The sequence below is a fragment of the Zootoca vivipara genome, chromosome 6 (genome assembly GCF_965207765.1).
Source record: "Zootoca vivipara chromosome 6, rZooViv2.hap1.1, whole genome shotgun sequence".
Classification (NCBI taxonomy): Eukaryota; Metazoa; Chordata; class Lepidosauria; order Squamata; family Lacertidae; genus Zootoca; species Zootoca vivipara.
In genome coordinates, this window is record NC_142589.1 from 10,445,457 (window position 1) to 10,470,309 (window position 24,853).

Consider the following 24,853-nt stretch of genomic DNA (forward strand, 5'->3'; position numbering starts at 1 on the left):
TGGGGAAAACCTTCATGACAAATCACAAAAAAAGCAAGGTTGACCATTACATCTGGAGATCAACAACAAATCCTAAAACCAGCTGCGCCAGGAAGCCAAAGTCCTGAAGGCGTAAGAGGGCCTTTACTCAGCATCTGCATTGCAACAGAATCGGGGCTAAGCAGACATCGTGGGATGTCCTCAAATATGTGGTGGCACTTTGTTAAAGGTCCTTCCTTCCTTCCTTCCTTCCTTCCTTCCTTCCTTGAAGGCCTCCGTTTCCGTCTTTGACTGGGTGACCTGGCAACGCCACAGATCTAAAACTCAGCCACACACCTGTAGAATTATTCAACTACCTAAGAACTAGTAACTAGCTTTGCTTCTTTCCTCCACCCTTCCAATCCCCTTTCCTTTCATGTCACAGCGATCAGATTGTAAGCCTGAAGAAAATGAATCATTTTTGATATTGGTAAGCAACTCTGGGAGTCTTCTGGGGAAGAGTGTGGGGGGGAAACAATAAATGGGGAACCTGTAGCTTTCAAAGTATTGTTGGACTCCAAATTCCATCACCCAGCATAGGGTTGATGGGAGCTGTCATCCAACGCCTTCTGGATGGCTGCAGGCTCCCTATCCCGGCTTTAAGCAATAAGCAAATGAACAAAACGCTGCGGCACTCAGCTAAGGACACGTGGGACCTGCAGCTCTTCTCGGGGGCCATGCGTTTTCCCATTTCCTCATGCATTGCCTACAGTTTAGGCCGGAGACGATGGCAAAAGACAGGCGAGCAGCCTACCTGGGGAGAGAGGCCATTGCTGACAGGGTTCATGTGATTGGCAGGAGCTGCGGGGTTCATGAAGCTGTCAGAGTAGGTGGAGAAGCCGTGTCGGGTCCCGTAGGCGGAGCTCGAGTCTGCGGCGGCGGCAGCCAACCCTCCCTGGTGCATGGTGGATGGTGGGAGAGGCTGGGGTCTGTGCACAGTGCTGCCCCCATCTGTGGGGAAATGAAGCATCAGGTTAGAAGCAGGCTATCATCACTGACCATCACTGTGTTCCTTTGGGGAAAGGCTGGCATGGATGGGAAGGTGGAGGTGCCATCTTGACCTGCAGCCCAAATCATGTTCCCACCACCTGTTGCAGTGGAGGTCTGGTCCATTGGGGTGAATGGGGCATTGCCCCCCTGCCTACTTTCTTACAACTAGTCCAGTGGGTGGCCCTGCCTGTCACCTTCCCCCTCCTCCGCTTCCACTTGAATCATGGATTCGTCGAGTTGGAAGGGACCCCGAGGATCATCCAATCCAACCCCCTTCAGTGCAGGAATATGCACCTGCCCCTTATGGGAATCGAACCTGCAACCTTGGCATTATCAGCGGCACGCTCTAATCAACTGAGCTATCCAGTTTTCTGCTTGACCCACGCTTTCTAGGGATGAGTCTAAGCGGTTTCTCCCTTGCCCCACTCCTTTCTCAGGGAGAACCAATTTAGCACTAAACCGAAGCAAACTATCTGCTCTGAATGCTGTTAGTAACCTCCTGTTGTTTTCTCATGCCCAGCTGTGGAAAGCTGTCCCTGTTGCTAAAGTGAAGGGGGGCATGTTATAGATTTGGGTGGGACCCCCTCTAAACCCTAGAAATTAAGAAATGGTAGGATTTTGATTATTTTAGCCGTGAAGCAAGAAATACAAGCTGCAGAGGAATTCGCTAGGGCCGTTAAGAAACAGAGCCACCGAGAGCCATTGGCAATGCAAGAAGAACTCCTTCCCCCTTGCCCCGAGGTGTGAACAGAGACTGCAGATTTGGAAGGATGCCAGGGTAAAGGCTGGAAGAGACTTTTACTAGGAGATGCTGGGGATCGATCCAAATTGCTGATTGCTCCGAGTGGTTTTCTCCAGGGGAAAGCAGTGGGAACAGAGGAATTGTGGATAAGCCCTGAGTCTCACTGTTGCCCCTTGAAGAACTCAGTTATCATTGGCTCTGGCTCAGCCAATCCCTGGCTCTGGCTCTGCCCACTCTGTACCAGTCAGACTAGGACCTGGGAGGACCAGGGTTCAAATCCTTACATTCTGTCGTGAATCTCACTGGGTGATTCTGGGCCGGTCCCTGCCTCTCAGCCTAAACCTCCTCATTGGATTGTTGTGGGGGTTAAACAAGGAGGGATGCGTGGGACCCTGCGTGCCACTTTGAGCTCCTTGGAGGAAAAGTTTTGATATAAACGCCATCCATCGATCCACCTATCGAAACAACCCACTTTCCCACCCAAGCCCTCAGCACCCACCTTGGGAAAGGGTGGTGGTTGGGTAAGTTGAATCTGGCAGCTGGTAAGGAGGCAAAGTGGGCATCCCAGTCGGAGGGAAGCCCCCCGGCAACAGGTGATTGAATGCTGCCAGCTGATTGGCCCCGGCCTGCTTGCGCCACCGTGCCCGCCGGTTGCTGAACCACACCTGGGAGAAGGGAGAGAGGAAGGCAGGAAGTTATGGGGTAAGACACATGCCAAGGGTTTGAACCTGAGACCTTCTGCATGCAGAGAAGGGTCTCTGTCCCCTGAGCTATGGACCATCTCCATTTGTCATCGTCAAGAGAGCAAGTGCCACAAATGATCTGATGCTCTGGGGCCGTCACCACCTGTCGCAACCATCTTCCAGCCTACTCTTGCACAGGCTCTGTGCAAAACAAAAAATGGCCACTAGGTGCCAGGACAGAGCAGGGCAGCAGACAGGAAGTCCCTCCTTTGCCGCCGCCCCCGTCTGCCAGTGGCTGACCACTGTCTTATTATCGGGTCCCGGAAATCCCAATGGATGGTCACCAGAGCCGACTCTGGCCTATCAGGGCCATTTCTGCCCTTCTGAATTATTTTCTGGCAATCCGTGCTTGCTTCGCAGTAAAACACTGCAGTAAAAGGTAGCCGACTTAAAATCATAGAGAGTTGGAAGGTAACTTACAAAGAACATATAGTCCAACCCCCTGCAAAGCAGGAATTGTGGCTAAAGAAAGAAACCCTCCATATGCTCTCCCCCTCCGTTTCCCCTCCTCATAAATCCTGGTGCACAATTATCCGAGCCAATCAAATTGTACCATATGTATTCCAGCTGCGATCTGTGTTTGGTTTTTATTTATTTATTTATATGTTTTAAAACTCATTTTTCAATTGAATCCAAAAACTCTCAGGGCTGATCCTGGTTTGAGAAGGGGACGGGGCTAAGCTTTCGAGACAGTGGAGAATGCAGCTGCCGAGTTCTCCAGGGCCTAGGGGTCTGGGAGACCTGATTGAATTTCACAGCAACAGGAGAGGGCTTGGCAGAGCAGGGGGGGGGGGAAGGTGGAATTGAATAACAACACAAAAACCCTAAAAGCTGAAGGGGCGGTGGAGAAGTTGAGTTGGGGAGCCTGATCTGTGTGTTTCTAGTTAAGGTTTGGTCGACGACTCTGAGCATGTTGAGAAGGCCAAGCGGGGAAAGTTAGCTCTCTCTCTTTGGTAGTCTCACATTGATCCCCGCACCCCTTTCTAAATGAGATGTTGGGTCTGTTACAACCTAGGACCTCCTGGAGGCAAAGGAGATGCTCTTCCACTGGGATATGTCACTTCCCCATCCATAGAACCTAGGAACCTGCTTTATACAGGTGTCAGACCCTTGGTCCATTTGGCTCAGCACTGTCTACACTGACCGGCAGCTACTCCCCAGGGTGTCAGACAGGGAATCCTTCCCAGCCCTACCTAGAGATGCTGCAAAAGACTAGGAAATTCTGCATACAAAGCAGATGCTCCTCCGCCGAGTTATGGCCCCTTCTTTAAAAACGAAGCAAGGTTCTAGTCCCCATAGTTTGGAATAAAAATGTTGGTTTAAATAGGAACAGCTATCTTATTCTGAGACCACGAGTCCATTTGCTCACATTTGTCAGCACTGGCTGGTAACAATGGCTTTCCAGGGTTTCAGGTAGGGATCCTTTTTCCAGCCTTGCCTGGGGTTGCATGCTGGGATCTGAACCCGGAACCTTCCGCAATCAAAGCAAGTGCTCTGCCACTGAGCTATGGCCTGTCCCCTTGAGAAATGCCCAGCAGCAGACTGAACGTGGGAGCTTTCATGAGTACATGGAGGGGGCATAACAAAGTAGCAGAGCATCTACTTTGCACCCATATGGAAGAAACTGTAACAGGAAACTCAGGTGTCTCGGGCTAGGAGTCTCGTTCAATCTGCAGTCACTGGGTGAATGGATGAGGACTTTAATTTAAATTGCAGCTCTCTGGAGATTGAGGGCTACATTACACTCTTGCTCCATAGGGATAATTTCCACCAGCAAAACTCACACACGGATGCAGAGACGTGGACTGAGCCACATTTAATGGACCTGGCAATGCGGTCAGGGGATTTGACCTGTGTGTGTGTGTGTGCAGGTGGTTATGTGTACACTCGGAACTCAAACCCTTCCAGCTGACTCCACATCTCCATCGGAGCGGGTGTGTTAAGTTTGTGTTGCAGTTGACAAGCTAAATGCATTCCCAGCAGGTTAGGGACAAGCAAAAGAGAGAGCTTCCTTAACCCATGGACCCCAAACCTCTGGTGAGAATGGGGAGCATGGTGCCTTCCAGCTGTTGTGAAGGTAGCTAGGGGTAGCAAAGGCAAGTGATGGTCAGGGTTGTGATGGAGGTAGCTTGGGGCAATAAAGGCAAGCTATGGTCTAGTTCAGGTATGGAGAACCAGTGGTCCTCTAGCTATTGTTGGACCACAAATCCCATCACCCTTGGCCACTTGCCATGAAGTCTGATGGGTGTTGGGAGTCCAGCAACAAATGAAGGGCTGGAGGTTCTCCATCCCTGAGCTAGATTGTCATTTGGCTTCACTGCCCCCAACCGGTCTCCGTCACAACCATGCCTTCTTTTAATGTAGGGATGGGGGACCTGTGGCCATCTGGATGTTGTTGTAGTCTAACTCTCCCATCACCCTGACAGTTGACCATGCTGGCAGCTGGGACTGATGGGAGCTGAGGTCTGACAACAAATTTCTGAACTAGACCATCACTTGCCTTTACTGTCCCTAGCAAACTTCAGCAGAACTCTACTTCCTTTAAATGCAGCATTTCAGCGTTTCAGGCAGGGGTTCTCTCCCAGCTCTACCTGAAGATACCAAGAACTGAACCTGGGACCTTCTGCATTCAAAGCAGATGCTCTACCACTGAGCTACAGCCCTTCCCTAGATTCATTACACCCATTGGAAACTTTTCGGGTGATTTTCATATCATTTTGTGCCATTACGATAACTGGATTTAATACTGTTAGGATTTTCACCTTTCTTGATTAAGGACAAGGAACCACGAAACCAAGGATTGTTTCTCCAGCAGAAGCTAGCTGGATAACTCCATGAAACTGAGGCAGATATGCTATGATGCAAGAGTCCTTTGGGGGCACATCCAGCTCCTTTATTTGTTCGACTGCCACTAATCATAGAGGTTTCATGGGCTTGCCACGGCTAATATCCTTTCAAGGGACCTGTCTTCCTTCCCGCAAGAAGATTCAAAAAGACCGTACATCCCTGACATTTGCGCTGGCAATATCCCCCTCCCTCTTACCAATTCTTTTAAAGGTGGCTGGAGATACTTTTTTTCTGAAGGAAAAAGAAAGAAAGATGTGCTTATAAATCAGTTTATTGGCGGTTAAAATATACAGGATTGAGCGTCAAGAGGGAAATTGAAGACCCACATCAAAGGGAACCTGTTTCCACTCCACCACAGTGAAGGTTTTATCAGCCACTAAAAAGATTCTCTTGCCAAGGGAATCGGGTTACCCAAGAGAGAGAGAGAGAGAGAGAGAGAGAGAGAGAGAGAGAGAGAGAGAGAGAGAGAGAGAGAGAGAGTTAATCTCAGAGTGACCGTCAATTCCTTCAGATATCGAACTCTGAAGATGGGGGAGAGGAGTGAGGAGGCAGCCCAGAGGGATTCTGGCCCCCTTGCACCATAGGATTGTTCCTGGCTTGGGGGGGCAGTGTTACCCGAAAGACCACTTCCACCAATGATGACATGGGCCATACTCACACCATAGATATAAGGCATTCATTAGGACACCCTTTTAAATAGGCTTCTCCCAAAGAATTGTGGGAGCTGTGGTTCATTAAAGGGGCTGAGTCTGGAGACTCCTTACATGGAGCTGCAATTCCCAGAGTTCCCTGGGAAGAAGTGTTGGCTATTAAACTGCTCTGGGAGGGGAAGAGGGATCTCATTCATCTGAAGAGTTGGAAAGGGCCCAAATGTCATCTAGCCCAACTCCCTGCGATACAACAACTCTCAGAACCCTTAACAAACTACAACTCCTAGAATTCTTTTCTTGGGGGGCAGGGGGGAGGGGCATGACTGGTGTAGATAGGGACATAATGAGGCATCTGCCAGGGCTTTGCACCCCTACAGAGTCCCACTGATAAGACCCCCCCCCAAGACCTGCTCGTTCTGCTCACCATTGAAACCCACTGTTTTTTTTCACCAGCTTCTAACTCAGATAAACCTTGTGGTGGAGAGGATGAAGAGGCCATGGAGATGTCACTTCCTGCCTCACTCATTGGTTGTCTGCCTGGCGAGCCAACAGGTGGCACAGTGATGAAAGAGCAGGGATAGGGAAGCCTTTGCAACCTGAAGGCCACTTTCAACCTTCTGAAGGGCCACATAGATCTCTTAGATCCAGCGACCAGGGCTTTGTGTTTGGGGTGAGGTGCCCAATGGCATCGCTCTGCTGAAGCCCCCTTGAAGCCCCCCCGTTCCCCAACACAGGTGGGTCCCCCCACAAATATGATACATGGAATGAAGACACTGATTTAAACAAACTCTTGTCCCAACCATGGAGGACAGACTCGATTCGAAAGATGCCTCCTTCCCAGCTTTCACTCTGCTCTGACTTCTGTTATTGCCATCTGCCAGAAACAGATGGCAAACTCCTCGGGTGAGGAGGTGTAAATCATTAGCTGAAGAAACTTGCCTATAAAAACACAGCCCTGTCACCTGAGTGCAAAACTCATCAACTGGGTGCGGGTGACATTGCTCCTTTTCAGAGGTTTCCTCTCCCCAAAGCCATTTCAAAGAGGATCAGACTGATTCATGGTGGAAGAGAAGGATGCCACTAGCTTCTAACCATGACAGCTATGTTTTCCCTTCCCATTTGGCCCAAGAGACCCTTAAAATTTAAGCCTATTAGGAGTCACTAAGCAAGCAGGATAGTGCCACAGGTGGCTATGTCAGCCAATGAGTTTTGGCAAAAAGACAGCTGTCACTGAGGGCAAGTGAAGTCATCTGAGAGTCAGGGCAATGGCAATGAAAAGCCCAAAAGTTCCACACAGAATTGTTGAGTTGGAAGGGACCCTGAGGACCATCTAGTCCAACCCCTGCAATTGTCCCATACGGGGGGTCGAACCTACAACCTTGGTGTTATCAGCGCCACGCTCTAACCAACTGAGCTATCCAGGCTGTCGTAGAGTGTAGAAAGCTGGGAGGCAAATCTAAGCATTGCTGCGGATCTCCCCTGCCCTCAAATTCTCTCCTTGCTAGAAATCATAATGCACCTCAGATTTTTTTGGAGCCATTGTCAGACACTTCTCGCTTCCTGACCCCCTTTCACAGCACCCTGTGACTTCTAACTCTCATAGCAATTTAGCAGTGTGATGTTGGAAAGCAAAACGTTACATGTGCCAATGCTCAGCGCGCACTTGGCCCAATGCAAGGGAGACCAGAGGTGTGGTCGACAGTTGTTTCCGCTCTCTCCCAACCCAGCAGCTGCACAGACACTTTCCTGCTGGGATGGGACTGGAATAAATTAGACCGGCTCTGGGTCACCTCCCACAATTTGTCAGGCAAGGAGGGGAAAAGGTGGAGATCTTCTTGCAAGGGGGGGGGGAGAGAAGAGAAGTCCCGTTGGGAGCCTCCTTAGCTTAATGAGGACTTGATGTTGAGGGAAGAGCGATGGGAGGGTAAGCAAGCTGGTTAAGTGGAAACAGAGAGAAGAGATTCGTCTTCCCAGAAATGATCTGTCATCTTGGTTTCTCTACATTTGTAGCAACCGGCAGGGGCTGAAGCCTTGAGCTCACCAGCCAACATGTTGGACTTTCCAACACCACAAGTTGTGGAGGGTTGAAGGTAAAGGTAAAGATAAAGGGAATCCAGATAATTAAGTCCAGTCACGAACGACTCTGGGATTGAGGCGCTCATCTCGCTTTAAAGGCCGAGGGAGCTGGCGTTTGTCCGCTTCCGCAGACAGTTTTTCTGGGTCATGTGGCCAGCATGACTAAGCCGCTTCTGGCGAAACCAGAGCAGTGCACAGAAACGCCGTTTACCTTCCCGCCAGAGCGGTACCTATTTATCTACTTGCACTTTGACGTGCTTTCGAACTGCTAGGTTGGCAGGAACTGGGACCGAACAATGGGAGCTCATCCTATCGCAGGGATCTGAACCACCGACCTTTTGATCGGCAAGCCCAAGCAGCACAATGGTTTAACCCACCCACAGCACACACACCCCGCTCCCCGGAGGGTTGAAAACTCGTTGCTGATTTTGCAGCAGTGTCCCTGTCTCCAGTGTCCCAGAGCTGGTCAATCAGAATGAAAGGGGGAGCTTTTGAGCCACTGAGAAGGATGTCAATTTTGGCAGGAGCCAATCAGCGAGAAAGCTGTTGAGTAAGCCATGGAGCACTGATTCCTTGGGTCACCCTGGAGAAGGACGGCGAGGAGGATTAGTTGTTCTAATATGCTCCAAAACTGAGCATTTAGGAATACCAAAAACACGAGTTTCAAGGGAGTGGTGCAGGTTCTGTCACTATGATGGAACTTCACAGAAAACACAACTTAAGTCACTCCAATACAAGATCTTGAAGCATTGCCCAGGTACGTGTACAGATGAATAATAGAATTAAAAAATTGTAGAATTGGAAGGGAACCAAAGGGCTTCCTAAACTTGGGTCTCTAGCTGTTTCTGGACTACAATTGCCATCTTCCCTGACCACTGGTCCTGCAAGCTAGGGATGATGGGAGTTGTAGTCCAACAACAGCTGGAGACCCTAGATTGAGAAACCCTGGTCCAGCTGAAAGGCAACACCGGGAGATCTGCATTGATGGTTGCAATGCATCCCAAATTATTATTATTGCATATTCTTAGGTTGCATCATCTTGAAAGGTTGTGCAACCTTAGAACAGGGTATGGCGGTGATTATCCACTCCCCAACACCATTTTGGGGAGAGGAGAAAAAGAATTAAATTCAAGAGCTCTTATGGAACAGTCTCCCCTGCGAGGTGGTGGACTCTCCTTCCTTGGAGGTTTTTAAGCAGAGGTTGGGTGGCCATCTGTCATGCATGCTTTAGTTGAGATTCCTGCATTGCAGGGGGTTGGACTAGATGACTCATGGGGTCCCTTCCAACTCTGCAATTCTGTGATTCTATGATCTGCAAATCTCTGCTCAGCCATGAAACTCACTGGGTGACCTTGAGCCAGCCGCTGTCTCTCAGTAAAACCCACCTCACAGGGTCGTTGGAAGGATAAAATGGGAAAGGAAAGGAGAAGAATTATGTACACCACATAGAGCTCCTTCGAGGAAAAATGGAATATAAATGTAACAAACAAACAAACCATAAATAAGGTTGCCAGACTTTTTCAGAAATGGAAACAGAAATGGAAAGATGAAGAAGTTCCCACTAAAAGAAGAATGGATAAGTAAAGCAATGGATTATGATGAATCAGAAAAGATAACAGCTAAAATGAGAGAATCTCCATTTTTAAAAAATGGAAAACTTTTTTGGATGATTTAAAGAAATACCTCGACATGAAGAGTCCGCGAACAGGTTTTGAACTATGAGCAACAGAACAGTTAAAGATTATTGTGTTACGACCATGTTAAAAAAGAGGGAAGGCAGGACGCAGCAAAGGGGGAGATAAGAAAAACATCAAGGAAAATGGGATGAGAAGTCAATGATAGTATATGAATTTTATGTGGAACTTTTGGAACTTTGATAAAAATATTTTTTAAGAGGTTGCCAGACTTATTTTTTCTTCTTCCCCAAAGTTCTAAATTGCTTTTGTGGTGCTTCCCCCCCGCCCCCCGGCTTTCTCCCTCCCGTCTTCATCAAGAACTTGACGGGCTCAGAATTTGTAGCTCTCGAGAGCCAGTAAAAAGATCTGCTCAGATACGCAGAAAATTTTACAAGTGGGGGTGGTGGGGAGGGAGGGAGAGGGGCGGCTGGCTTAGAAGTGGTGGGAAGAAACCAGTCGTGCCAGCCTGACGGAATGAGAAAGCCATCAAGAATGCAAGTGGAGGAACAGCTGCTGAGAGCCTTCTGGCAAAACAGAAGTGGCCGCAGGGCCTTGGAGGTTTGGCTTGGATGGTGGTAGCCGGGGTGGGGTGGGGGTTTGCAAACTCTGCTGTCAGATAAAGAAAGGGGATGCCATCTTGGTATGGAGCAATTTAAGATAAAATCCGTAGTTTGGGCATTGAGCTCATGAGCCTTGAAACATGTGACAAAAGTTACATACACAGTGGTACCTCGGTTTATGAACTTAAACCATGCCGGAAGTCCGTTCTTAAACCGAAGCCGTTCTTAAACCAAGGCACGCTTTCCCTAATGAGGCCTCCTGCCGCCGGTGCCCTTCCACCGTTCGGATTCCGTTCATAGAACGAGGTAAGGTTCGCTAACCGGAACACTACTTCCGGTTTTGCGGAGTTCTTATACCGAATAGTTCGTAAACAGGGCTGTTACTAAACTGAGGTACCATTGTATTCCGAATAATCCAGCAGCGGCTCTACAACCACGAAAGACAGCGCTTATTACCTCATACTCCAAGATCCTGTTCTCCAGAGGCCTTAGGTATCACAACACCCTACAGAATCCGTGCCAAATATCTAAAGGATCTACAACTCCCCTCCCATCAAAGAGCCTTTATGACCGCGAGATTAAATGCTATCCTTTCCGCAGTGACCAAAGGCAGATTCTCACCTTGGTTTAAGAACAGTCCTGTTTACAAACGATTCGGTTTACAAACTTCGCAAAACCAGAAGTAGTGTCCCCGTTTGCGAACTTTACTTCGGTCTAAGAACGGAATCTGAACAGCGGAAGGGCACTGGCGGCGGGAGGCCTCATTAGGGAACGGTTTAAGAACGGTTTCAGTTTAAGAACGGACTTTCGGAACAGATTAAGTTTGTAAACCAAGGTACCACTTTATTCCATATCAAGCCCGATTGTGTGCCTGCAACCTATGAGTACCTGATTCAATGGACCACTTTCTCTTAGATTGCTCTTTACACAGCAGACCTCATCAACTGATGCTGAGCAAAACTTTGGACCTCTGGCCTATCAATCCGAGAAGTCGCCAAATGAGGTTTCTCCTGGCAGATCGGGACAAAGGTATCACTGCCTTAGTAGCTTATTTTTTAGCGACAATTTCACCAGAAAGGGTTCCCAGCGAACCATCCTTTCAGTGAACAGACAGGGTGAAGCAGAATATCTATCTGCACACAATTACAGTGTGACCTTATGATCCTCAACAGCTTCACCCTTTGTCCTTTTAATTATCCTGGTGACTTGAAATGTTTTATACTGTGAAGCCAATAAAGGTATTTGATTTGATCTGGATGCCATCTTTTCCTTCTCGCTCTCTTTCAAGGGAGGCGATTCCAACTAAACCTTAGGAAGAGCTTGCTGATGTTAAGAGTTGTTCAACCGCGGGACACCCCCCTCCTCTTTTTTCTCAGGACAGCCCTGTGAGGTAGGCTGTGTCTGAGAGCAATTGACTTCCCAAAGGTTCACAGGCGAGTGAGAAATTGGGCCTGGGGGTGGGGTGGGGGTGTTCCCATTTTCTACATGCTTGCCAGGATGATAGACTTGACCAGTTATACGTGCATTCACAAACTGAGTTTGAAATAAAAATGGGAACCAAGGTGTATAATCTGAAGCCATAAAAATACAAAACGGTAGCAAAGATCCCCCCCCCCAAAATTCAGCAGACCGGCTTGGCACTGGCTGAACAGTGGTACCTTGGTTTATGAACACAATTGGTTCCGGAAGTCTGTTCATAAACTGAAGCGTTCATAAACTGAAGCGAACTTTCCCATTGAAAGTAATGGAAAGTGAATTAATCCGTTCCAGATAGGTCTGTGGTGTTCGTAAACCGAAAATTCGTAAACTGAGGTGTTCATAAACCGAGGTTCCACTGTAGAGGCTAGCAAAGCCTATTCTGTTCCAGCAGACACTTTGTTTCTTTAAAAAAGAAACCACAACTTTTAATCAGATCCGGCTTATGGTTTTTTTTTTTTTTAAAGACCCAAACCAATGGATTCCAATCACAAGAAAGGAGTTTCCAGCTTAAGCAACAAGAAGAACTTTCTGTCAGTAAGAGCTGTTAGGTAGCTGAACAGATTTTCCTCAGAAATTGATGGACTCTCCTTCAATGGAAGTTTTTAAGCACAGCTTGGAAGACCATCTGCCAGAGATTCTTTAGCCAGGCGGTTGGACTAGGTGATCCTTGGGGATCCTTTCCAACTCCACCATCCTACAGTTCTATGGTTCTGTCTAGCCTCGTCACCCTGACAGCCAAAACTCTTTGGGTAGAAGGAAACAGATGCCTGCCTTACCCCCAAAAATACATTGTAGAGCTGGGAATGTTTCAGAAAAGGGCGTTCAAATGAGCAAGGGGATAGAGCGACTTCCCTGAGAGGAAGCAGTGTTGCAGCGTTTGGGGCTTTTTAGTTTACAGAGGAGGTGGGGAGGAGGCCACATGATGGACATTTATATCATGCATGGCACATACACTCCAACTCCCGGTAAGAAAAATCCAGGATCAGCAGCAGCACGGCACTGGAAGTTGCTTCTATGCGCAGAACTGATTTCGGGTGCCTCTCTGCCCATGTCTGGGCACCGGAAATCGAGCAGCACCGGAAGTTGCTTCTACGCATGTCCAGACATGCACAGAAGGAGTCTCCCTGGCAGGTAGGAAATCCGGGGGGATTTACGGGATTTATCTCTATTCGGGATAACAGCGGGAAATGGGTTTAAATACGGGGGTTTCCCGCAAAAAACGGGATACTTGGCAGCTATGGCATGGCATGGAGAAAGTGGTAAGAGAGAATTCCTCTCTCTCGCATCCGATAAAGCTAAGTGTTGGAAGATTCGGGACAGATAAAAGACAGTCTTTCTTCATGTCGTGCAAGTTTAACCTGTGGAACTCGCTTCCACTGGAGGCAGTGATGGCCACCAATTTAGAAGACTTTAAAGGAGGGTTAGGCAAATTCATGAACTAGAAGGCTATCGCTGGCTACTAGCATGATGGCTATGCTCTGGAGGCAGCAATGCTTCTGAATACCAGTTGCTGGAAACAGCAGGAAGGGAGCATGCTCTTGTGTTCGAATCATGTTCCTGGGTTTCCTACAGGCACCTGTGAGATCAGGATGCTGGACTAGATGGGCCATTGCCTGATCCAGCTGAAGGCTCTGCATGTTCACAACGGAAACATCACCTTTTTCATCCTGCTGCGCTTGCCTTCAATCAGTAGCACTTAGCCAGCAACAGCCAAGCTGTGTGTGGAAATATATTTTAAAAAATTCTTCATTAAGAAATCAAAAACAAAGGAGTCTGCCTGATGCATCTCTGCATGATTTACTGATTGGGCCTGGCCTTTTTCCCAATCAGCTCATGTAGGAGGCGAGTAATCTTGTTGTCTCTCTGCGGAAGGTCTGAATGGATGCTCCAATCAGTTCCCGGTACACAGATGCTGCGGATTTACTAGGCATCAGAGGAGTGTGCCCATCTCCTCTCTGCATGAGTGTCTGCTGGAGTGCTCTCATTCCAATCAGCCTCCACTGGGGGTGGGTAATTTTGCAGTGTCTCTGCAATGTGAGTGATTGCAGCAGAAGGGCTCTCCAGAGAGCCTGCCCAATGTGTCCCTGTACAAGTTGCCGCTCAGATTTGCCTCCTTCCAGTCACCTGCGCCAGGTGGCTGATGAGGACACCTTCTTCCACATCTTTGCCTACCATGTGATGAGGTTGTTCACACAGAATTGTCTCTTTGTATGCGTTACTGCTCTGGGATTGCCTTGTTCCAATCAGGAATCATGTTTAACACAGCAACTCATTAAGGAATGGGGTAGGCGGGGTGCTTTTCGGAGGGGAGGGGGGGAAATGTGTCTTGCAAGCCAAAATCATGCGTACCAATTTTCGTGCCTATGGCTTTTTAAAAAAATGCAAACTACTGCAAAAATGGGGTGAACTGAACTGAATAAGGAGAAAAATGAGAAATAGAGAAAAAGGTCTAAAATGAACAGCTTCACCAATCCTTATGATCTCTTAAAATCAGGACACCCTCTCAGGCCTAAGGTCCCCTGGATTTTTAACTGTGCCCTCAAGGAGGGAGGCAGAGTTCGAATTTCTCCAAGGAAAAAATCTAGCAACTGGTGTTTCCATTGTAGACTCTGCCCCCCACCCCTTCCCAGAAGATTTAATTACGCTCCCTGATCTGTTCACACTTCTTAGCCTTTCTGCTGATGTGTGTTTGCACACAATGTGGAGAGGGGGATTTATCCGCAATACATCAGGCTCTGGTTCAGGGAATCCCCTGCAGGGTTATCAAATTGCAACTGGATCACGGTGCTGCTTCAACCCCCACCGTTTGTTTTGGCTTTCGGAAAAGGTTCTCCGTAAATTAGCCAAAGTCTACGCAGTGAGAGGTGGAGAAATAACGGCATCCGACAGGTGCAGTCCCAGAAAGGCCAGGAAATTTCCCCTCCCTCGACTTGGGGAACTTTGGTCAGCTCCAACTGATCAAGCAACTTGCCGTGAATCCCAAATATTCACTTTGACATTTCTCCCCTTGCCCACACTGTGCAATGGAGACCCACGTTACCGAAAGGCATCCTCTTCTGCCGTGTTTGGATGCCTCCAGAAGGTGCCAAGTTCATTCTAACAGTGGCGCAGCAAGGTAGCTTTTAGTTTCTGGACTTAATGGTCTTATGGCAGGCCACAGTGGAAGGAGTTCCCCATATGTAGGTATAGCTGTGATACTTGCATTGCGGGGGTGGGCTAGATGGCCCTTCGGGGTCCCTTCCGACTCTATGATTCTATAATTGCTCGTGTTCCAAAGCACACATTTAACACTTCACTTCTCGTACTGCTCCCCCCCCCAACTCAGCTGGGATAGCGATTCGCAACTTCCCTTATTTGCTGCAAATAAAAGCCACTTTGTACAAAAACAAACACATGGGACTTTTCCAATGTTTGCCCTACCCAGGGTAGATCCATTGAATTTAATTGCCATGACTGGCCGAAGGTCATTTATTTCTGGGGGGGGGGGTTCCCTGAGTGAAGTTTCATTGCCTACAACCCGAATTGAAAACAATAAACCACTTTGAGGCTCATTTTGTAAATTGCTTTGAGGTGTTCTTGATGATGATGATGATAATTTTATTGTTTATACCCCGCCCATCTGGCTGGTTTTCCCCAGCCACTCTGGGTGGCTTCCAACAAAATATAAAAAATAATAAAAGGTCCCTGAACAGGGCTGCCTTCAGATGTTTTCTAAAAGTTCTGGAATTCTTTATCTTCCTGACATCTGATGGGAGGGCGTTCCACAGGGAGGGTGCCACTACCAAGAAGGCCCTCTGCCTTATGATCAAGCAGTATATGAATCGTGAAATAAACTAATATAAAACTAGCATCTGTAGCTGGCAGCCTCCTCCTCCTCTCTCTCTCTCTCTCATACATGAGAAGAAGACTAGAACTGTAGACTCAGAAGGGACCACGAGGGTCATCTAGTTCAACCCTCTGTAATGCAGGAATCTTTTGCCCACTGTAGGGCTTGAACCCACGACCCTGAGAACGAAAGAAAGTTGTGACAGTTGTGCATTGCAAGGGGTTGGGCTGGATGACCCTTGTGGTACCTTCCAATTCTGCGATTCTATGACCAGCATCAACCCTGGATTTCTTTGTTGACCCAGGCTGATGGCACGCTTGGTCTAGGATGCGACTTTTCTGGTCACTTGCCAATGTTGGCAACTATTCTAGAATCTTCTGAAGTGTTCTCCTAAGCCCCTTGTTGAGGGCTCACTGGAGATGCCACCCCTGCGGGCTGGCCCCTTGGTGTTGCCCCAAGACAGGGCCTTTTCAGTGGGGGCTCCCTTGGTTGTGGAATGCCCTCCCTAGTGAAGGGCACCCATCCCCATCATTTATTAAATTCCAGAAAGAATGCAAAAACATTCCTGTTTCTCCAGGGGTTTGGCGGATGAAGAAGACCATTTTTGGCTGCCCTGAGATCATTTGATGGAAGGATATTTCTAATCTTTTAGAATCAATTTCAGAATGTTTTAACTTTGTTTTTTAGAAGTGCGTATCTGCATCTGTTTGCCACCCTTGGCTTGTTGGAGAGGAAGGGAGGGATATCTATTTAGTGAACGTATCTGCATCTGTTTGCCACCCTTGGCTTGTTGGAGAGGAAGGGAGGGATATCTATTTAGTGAACGAATGAAGGCAATATCCCTTACCTGGACTCTTGCCTCAGTGAGCTTGGTCCTCTGAGCGAGCTCCTCTCGGGTGTAGATGTCTGGGTAATGGGTCCTTTCAAAGGCTTTCTCCAGCTCCTCCAGTTGCTCCGCTGTGAAAGTGGTCCGGCTGCGACGTTGCTTGCGCTTGAGGGGCAGGTCGGGCTCCGACTCGACATCAGATCCTTCATCCAGCCGGTTGCCTGGCGGGGGACGAAAATGAGAGATGGAGGTGGATGAAAACACAGGCCAAGAAGCGATAGTGGAAACAGGGTCAGGACATGGCCAACCCTTCTGTAAGACAAGGTGCAGAAGGTGCTTCCGGTGGCATGTCCTGGTGTGTGGCAATATACAAACAGAATAAGAGCCTTCAGCTGGATCCGGCCAACGGCCCATCTAGTCCAGCATCCTGTTCTCACAGTGGCCAACCAGATGCCCCAATGGGAAGTCCACAAACAGGATTCAAGCACAAGAGCACTCCCCAACCCCCAACAGCAGTTTCCAGCACCTCGTATACAAAAGCATTATCGCCTCTGACCACTACTAGCTATAATGGCTAGTCAGAATTAATAGTCTCTTCCCCCTCCATGAATTTGTCCAATCCTCTTTGAAAGCCATCCAAGCTGTTGGCCATTACTGCTTCCTGCAGCAGTGAGTTGCACAGTTTAGCTATGAAGAATGACTTTCTTTTATCTGTCCCAAATCAACCCTCCCAGTTCCCCCTGAGTGGCCAAAGTTAGGGTTGCATCCAACCAAGTTATACTCTGAGTAGAGCCATTGAAATTAATGGATCTATGTTTGGCGTGTCCAATTGGTCTACTCTGATCTAAAATGGCACTGGATACAACCCTGATCCTGCTCTCCGCAGGTGTGGCGGAGGACCAAGTCCCATCACCAATGTTGAAATAAGGGCGTGAGGAACCAGTGGCCACATGACCGAGGTGTATCGTATTAGGTGGGGGATGTGGATTGTGTGTGCTTCTTCTCCCTCTCTCATACCACTAGAACTTGTGGACATCCAGTGGAGCTGAATGATAGAAGATTCGAGGCAGACAAAAGGATGGACCTCTTCACACAGCACATATTTAAACTATGGAACTCACTTCTGCAGGAAGCAGCGATGGTCACCAAGCTAGATGGCTTTAAAAGAGGCCTGGACATATCTCAAGGGGGAGAAGGCTGCCAATGGCTACTAGCCAGGGAGGCTATGTCCCCCCCCCTCACTTTCAGAGGCAGTTATGCCTTGGAATACCTGTTAGGGAATCACAGGAAGCGAGAAGGCTCTTGTGCTCGGGTCTCGCTTCTGGACTTCCCATAATGGGCATCTGGTTGGCCCATTATGTGAGAACAGGATGCTGGGACGGGTTGGCGTGTCTTGCTGTTAACCAGAAGGTTGGCGGTTCAAGCCCACCCAGAGCAGGACTCTTGCATTGTGGGGGGTTGGACTAGATGACCCTCGGGATCCCTTCCAACTATGATTCTATGACAAGTCTAGGCAGGCCATTGGCTTGATCCAACCAAGCTTCCTGCAGGGCCTCCCTTCCTTCCTCTGCTCCTTGCGCACTAATTACGCACACATTATTATTATTATTATTTTAAAAAACTACCATTTCATAGCCAAACACACAAAAAGAGGAGAGATTTTCTTCCATTCTCCCTTCCCTCCGCTGGACTTCCAACACCTCCCCCCCTCCAGCACTCCTGGGAGGCCCTTAAAGTTAAATTAATCAACAGGATTAGGTAGAAATTGGTCACACCAAGACCCTCCAGGCTCTGATGGAACTCTTGAGGCGCACCAAGGACCTGCTGTCTTGTCTCCAAGCACCCTGGTGCCGTCTGGAAGGATTCACCGTCCAGCCCAGACATGGAGGCGCATTTATTAACCTGGAGATCGGATTGCCAGTTGATTCGGAGGTGGGGGGGGGGGAGAAGGGGTTAGCGGCAGGCAGAGAGTGTGGGTTAGGCACATCTTAAGATAATGTGTCTCCCCCACCCACTCTCCTTTTCTTCTGCTTTCCCCATCATGGTCCCATCTGGACTGCCTTAATCCCTGCACCCCTAAAGGTCTCCTCGATAGCCCACCAAATCTTTCGTGCTGTGGAACGGCAGACCTAACCAGGAAGGGATGCTCGCCAACTCTGAAGATGCAAGCCTTGGCAGCAGTTTTTTATTTTGCAGCAGGCTGAATTCCCTACCCCAGCTTGGTTGCATGCACACCAGGTGCAAATTCTGCACGTACCCTCCCCTCCCAAGGATCCCGGGAACTGTGGTTTGCTAAGGGTGCTGGGATTTGTAGTTGGGTGGGGAGTAAACTTCAGCTCCCGGGATTTTTAAATATTTTTTAAAATTATTTTTGCAAGGGATGTGTGCTTTAATTTGACAGCGTGTACACAGCTCAAAACATCTGGAGGGCCTAGACACTACTGAGCTAAATGGATCAAGGGTTGACTTGGTATAAGACAGGCATCCCCAAACTTCGGCCCTCCAGATGTTTTGGACTACAATTCCCATCTTCCTCGACCACTGGTCCTGTTAGCTAGGGATCATGGGAGTTGTAGGCTAAAACATCTGGAGGGCCGCAGTTTGGGGATGCCTGGTATAATACATTCCGCTATGTCTCGATGAAGACTAGATCCTTGCATTATTTTAAGGGGAAGGTCCATAGCTCAGTGGTGGAGCAACCACGTTGCTTGCAGAAGGTCCCAGATTCAACCCCTGACATTTCCAGGGAGGGCTGGGAGATCCCGCTGTCTGAAACCCTGGAAAGCGATTGCTGCCAGTCAGTGTAGCAATACTGAGCTCTATGGCCCAATGGGTCTGGCTCAGGATAAGGCAGCTCCCCATGTTGCAACGATTGCTTTCTATTCTTGCTCACCAGCTGGACCAGATCAGAACTTGTTCTCAAAGGGAGTAAATAAAGCCATCTTGCTTTGCTGGTTAAACAAAATTAATTAGTGGGCACCCCTGGCTTACCTCCCCCCTTCTTCCAGGGAGGTGGCACAACTGCCAAGTGGTTCCCACCCCCTTTGACTGCCATTCTGCTCAGACTGCCAAACCCATCAAAACGCAAATGAGAGAAGGTTGCAGAGCAACTAGGATGATCAAAAATAATAATTATTTTTGAAATGCAGTAAAAAAAAAAACACAAAACACAACCTAGCTGTGCTTCTCATCCCCAGATACTGTTTTTCTCCAAGACTGTCTGGACAGATCACTGAACCCCAAATGAAAAAGATAAGAGCAACTGTAAGAATTTATAGATTTCAGCTTTTGCAGAAAAACTGCACACAATCTGTGAGTTCCTAGGGTGCTAGACAATCCAGAATGCTTTTGTGTCACCTGGTGGGATTTTATTTCCCGCGCTTCAGACTTAGATGCTTAACATTCACCTTTCGAACCAGCCTGGAAAACAGGGATGCACTGATATATAACGATGCAGCATATTTTCAAAAATAATGGGGGAAAAAATGTTTGCTTTGTATATGGTATGATGTAATGCCCTGCTACCACACTTTTGGGTTGTCAGTAATGTTAATAAAGGGCTGTCACATGGAAGATGGAGCAAGCTTGTTTTCTTCTGTTCCAGAGGGCAGGACTCGAACCAATGGCTTCAAACAACAAGAAAGGAGGTTCCAAGTGAACATTAGGAAGAACTTCCTGACATTAACGGATTCCCGCAGGAGGTGGCAGACTCTCTTTCATTGGCTGTGTCTAAGCCTAAGGTTCAGATCCATCTGCCATGGATACTTTAGTTGAGATTCTTGCATTGCAGGAGGTTGGACTAGATGACCCTTGGGGTCCCTTCCAACTCTGCAATTCTATGATAGCTTTGCAGCAGGGCAGGGGGGAGGAGGAGAGCAATGTGGGTGAAAGAAGATTTCTGCAGAATAAAAATGCACCCCTTCTTTCCTATACTCACACTTATCAGCCAAAATCATATTTTTAACTCTCAAGACTAGGGCCGAGAGTTATTCCTAGGGTGGACACACCATTGCATTGTCCCCCCTGGCCCTACAAATCCAAAGAGAACCCGTCACCTACATCTGCTACTCATCTTGGCTTCCCTTTTCTCCATCTGTCGCTCCTTGCAGCAACACGCACCCTCCAAAAAAACCCCACACAAACAAACCGCCCTCCTTCATCCAATTTTGATTACAGTTTAACATAGTTTAAGGTTTGGCGGCGTGAAGCCGCACACAGAAAAACCAATCGCGTAATCGTTGATATGCGTTTTAATCTAGTAATGCAGCCCGGGCGGAATGAGAGGGCTCACGTCGGTGAGGTGGTCCGGGAATTCCAAACAGACAGGGCGGCTGGCCTCAGAAAATGGAAAAAAAAGTCATTTACAGCTCAGCTGGGGACCGGTGTGCTCAGCAATGCATTAAAGCATCGGGGGCCTTTTTCCAGAGATATGAGGCTGCTTCTTCTCCTCCTCCTCCCAGGCACTGAACTGGTCAGCTGTAACAGAGTGGCGTTGGAAGGCAATGGAGTTGGGAGTAGTAGGAAATTTGACTAAACAGAGGGACAGTTCTCCATGAAGAGAGCAGGGCGAGGAGATGTGGGTTTGTATGTGGTATAGGCTATAGGGTAGGTGGGTTTGAAAGGGATTAGATATAAAGGATCAGGCTCTCTCAGATCATGGGGAGAGTGTGGAACCTGCCTGGATCTTGAAAAGCCCTGTTGGATCTTGCTAGTGGCCCACATCCAGAATGGTGCTGGGCAACAGCTCCCACCAGCTCTATCAGCCTGTATGGATAACGGTCAAGGAGGATGAAAGTCTTAGTCCAGCTTTATCCTTGGCCTGGGTGGCCCATTGATGCAACACAGTGGGTTCCCCCTTTGCCGTTATAGGAATTAAACCTTCCAGGTACGTAGGCAGTCTGCCACTGAATCTCAGAAACATGGGGTGGGGGGCTGCCATGTTCAATGCTGGAAGCATCTGCTAGGATCTTGGAATAGATGGACATGGGAACCCTAGAATCATAGGGTTGGAAGCGGACCCTGAGGATCATCTCGTCCAACCCCCTGCAATGCAGGAATGTACAGGGATCGACCCTGCAACCTTGGCATTCTCATCAGCACCACGCTGTGAGCAAGTGAGCTATCTGGCTGGTCCTGCTGCTGCATCGGGCCATTTGCCCATCTAGTCCAGCATCCTGCTCTCACAGTAGCCAACCAGATGGCCCAGTGGGAAGTCATCCCACGGCAATTCTCCTCTCCTGTAGTTTCCAGCAACTGGTATTCATTCAGAGGCATGCTACCTCCAACAGTGGAGGCAGAACAACATAGCCGTCAGGGTTGCCGAGGTTTCATCTGATCCATGGGTAGGGAGCCTCAGTCCCAGGGCACTGGCGGAGGAAGAGGAGTGCGGGGGGAGTGCACCGCCCCCGGCAGCGCGATCCCAGTGGGGTGCCATCGTGGCTGCCCCCCGCCCCCGCCTGCTCTCCGCCCCTTGGGTGATATGTACTGCTCCAGACCCCTCTCTCTGGGCTTGGGACACTCTCGAGGTCACAACCCTCAATAGCTATGGTTCATACCTTGAGCATATTGGCAGGGATGGAACCTGTCCTTGAACTCTTGCATATCTGGATGGGGGTTTGTGAGGGGTGTAGAAACTAGCCTGCTGCACAAAGGTAAAAATGGATATTTGTTGCACTGCCCATTTTTGCCCACGGCCCCGCCCACATGGCCCTCAGAAGGTTGCGAAGAAGGGGATGAGGCCCTCGGGATGAGAAAGGCCCACCCCCATGCCTTCTCTGATCCAGCAGGGCTCTCTTTACTTTCTTCTCTAAAATAGACCTCGTTCGTCAAAACTGGTAATGTTGTGGAGTGCCAACCTCTTGGGGCAAGAAATCGGTGCAGGAAGAAGAGATAGCTTCTACCTGGCTTAAAACTTGTGATATCTACCTTTTCAACCCTCTGAGTTTAGGGAGAAGATGAATAAGGATTAGTCTGGGATTCTGGGAAGCTCATAAGCATGAAGATTGAAGACCACCTACTGTTCTTTTCTCCTAGCAAGTAGGATTCAAAGGAAAGCTGCCTCAAAGGCACAGGTTCCCATCAATCGTGGCTGTGAACATAAAGAAACTCATTTCTGCAAGCACTGTCCATCCAGCTTGGCATTCTGTTCTCCCAGATGCTTACAGGAAGCCAACAAGTGGAACCTAAAGCTGGGGCGGGGGACCTGAGGCCGTCTGAATGTTGCTGGACTCTCATCATCATAACCTATTGGCCATGGTGGTTGGGGTGCATGGGAGTTGAAGTCCAACAGCACCCAAAGGGCTACTGTTTTCCCCATCCACTAACTAGATAGCCACTGACCTTCACTTCCCCTAGCTAACTCCATCACAACTCTTTTTTCTTTTAATGCAGGGCTTGGGGGGGGGGCGGGACAGGTAGCTTTCCTTATATTGCTAGACTCCAGCTATCATCATCCATGACTATCGGCTATCCTGCTGGGGCTGATGAGAGTTGGAGGTGGAGAGCTATAGGTTCTCCATCTCTGAACTAGACTATCACTTGCCTTGGCTTCCCCTCCTTAACTCCACCAAAACTCTGCCCCCTGCGAATGCTGGGGTAGGGAAAACCTGTAGCCTTCTTTACTACTTTTCCAGCTACCATCATCCCTGGACTAGATAAGGCTCCATTTCCTTATGATGTAGTGATGGCCACCAGCTTGGATTAAACAAATTAATGGAGGGTAGGGTTGCCAATGGTTAGGTTCTACTCCCACTATCAGAGGCAGTAAATGTCTCTGATTGCCAGTTGCTGGGAATAAACTTGACTCCCTGGTCCATGGGACCTTCCCAGTGAGTCAACCATGAATGAAAAAAGATTCAGATCAGCCCATTACTCTCATTCTCTCCCTCTCAAATTATAATCTTCCCTTGTCTTTCCTGTGACTTGGCCCCATTCTCTTACACAGAAGAAGAGTCTGCTGGATCAGGCCAATAGCCCATTGAATCCAGCATCCTGTTCTCACATTGGCCAACCAGAAGCCCACAGCCAGAATAACAAGGTGAACATGAGTCAACAGTGTGATGCAGTACCAAACATGTGAATGCTATTCTAGGCTGCATCAACAGAATTATTGGGTCCTGATCAAGGGAAGTCATAGTACTGCTCTATTCTGCCTTGGTCTGACCACATCTGGAGTCCTCTGTCCGGTTCTAGGCTGGGGAGGATATTAACAAGCTGGAAGATATGCAGAGGAGGGCAACCAAGATGATGAAGAGTGTGGAAACCAAGCCTGATGAAGAACAGTTGAGGGAGTTGGGGATGTTTAGCCTGGGAAAGAGGAGACTGAGAGGAGATAAGGTAGCCACTTGCAAATATATCAAGGGCTGTCCCCTGGAAAATGGAGGAAGCTTATTTCCTCCTTCATGAATTTGCCCGAGCCTCTTTTAAAGCCATCTAGGTTGGTGATCATCTGTCTCTCCTGTAGCAGTGAGTTTCCTAGTTTAACTATGCACTGTGTGGAGAAGGTCTTCATCTGCCTGTATCTTCCAGCAGCAACTCACTCCCCATTCTCTGGCCTCCTGGTGGGACAACCTGTTCGCCAACATCCATGATTCATAGGACCACAAGGAACCAATCAGAAAGAGGGCGTGTGAGAAGCAAGGTTCCCTCCCATTGCCTTCCATCAGCCAACAGCGAGGCATTGGGATGCCGTCAAGAACGGTTATAAGAAATCAAGCTGCCTTAAAAAAACAAAACAAAAACAAGTTATGCCTGGGATTGAACCCCCTCAGACTTGTCTCCTCCTTCCACAGAAGAAAGTGAAGGGAGAGCAGGAGAAGATAATGGAAGTGACAGAAAGAAGAATTGGGGGAAAGAATGAAAAGAGAGATATTATTGCATCGCCGGGCTCTTTATCAGTCCTGTCATCTGTTGGGAACTGAGATCTCCCTCCTCTGCATTGTCTCACCTTGGACAAAAAATAACAAAAAACAGGGGGCATTCCCCCCTCTCTTTCTCTCTCTCTCCTTGGTGCAGATCTCTTTAGAGCTGCCTGGACGGGCACCTTAGGGGGCCATTAGCTGCTGAATGTGTGGCTGACAGGCCAAAGTGATATCAATAAACTGGGGCACGTCAACCTCCCCGCGCAGCTTCGCAGAGAAGGTAACGGCTTGAATATTAAAACCCACTGCCTGGAAAAGAGATTCTGGATGAGGGGTGGGAGGGGGGAAGGAGAGAAAGGGTGGCAGGGAAGAAGAAGGAGAAAAAGGAGAAGGGGTCCTCAGCCACAAAGGGTCAAGGCGATTGCTATCATCTCAAAAAAGGGGGGGGGAGGGGAGCGAAGATGCAAAGCTATCCCCTCCTACCAAGTTTAATGGAAGATCCAGGATCAGAGAAGCAGGGGTGCTTTTTGGGTGCAATGATTTGGGGTGTGATGTTAAGAT

At 48.6% G+C, this 24,853-nt stretch overlaps 1 protein-coding gene across 1 annotated transcript in view; it reads right to left on the minus strand.

Annotated features, from left to right (window-relative positions):
• PAX7 (paired box 7) overlaps positions 1-24,853 on the minus strand; it is a 144,010-nt gene that overhangs the window by 45,331 nt on the left and 73,826 nt on the right. Inside the window, exons 5-7 of the mRNA XM_035118987.3 lie at positions 16,455-16,654; positions 2,250-2,415; positions 773-969 (exon numbers count right to left, since the gene is read on the minus strand). Coding sequence (XP_034974878.1) covers positions 773-969; positions 2,250-2,415; positions 16,455-16,654 — 563 coding nt within the window. The remainder of the gene's footprint in view (positions 1-772; positions 970-2,249; positions 2,416-16,454; positions 16,655-24,853) is intronic.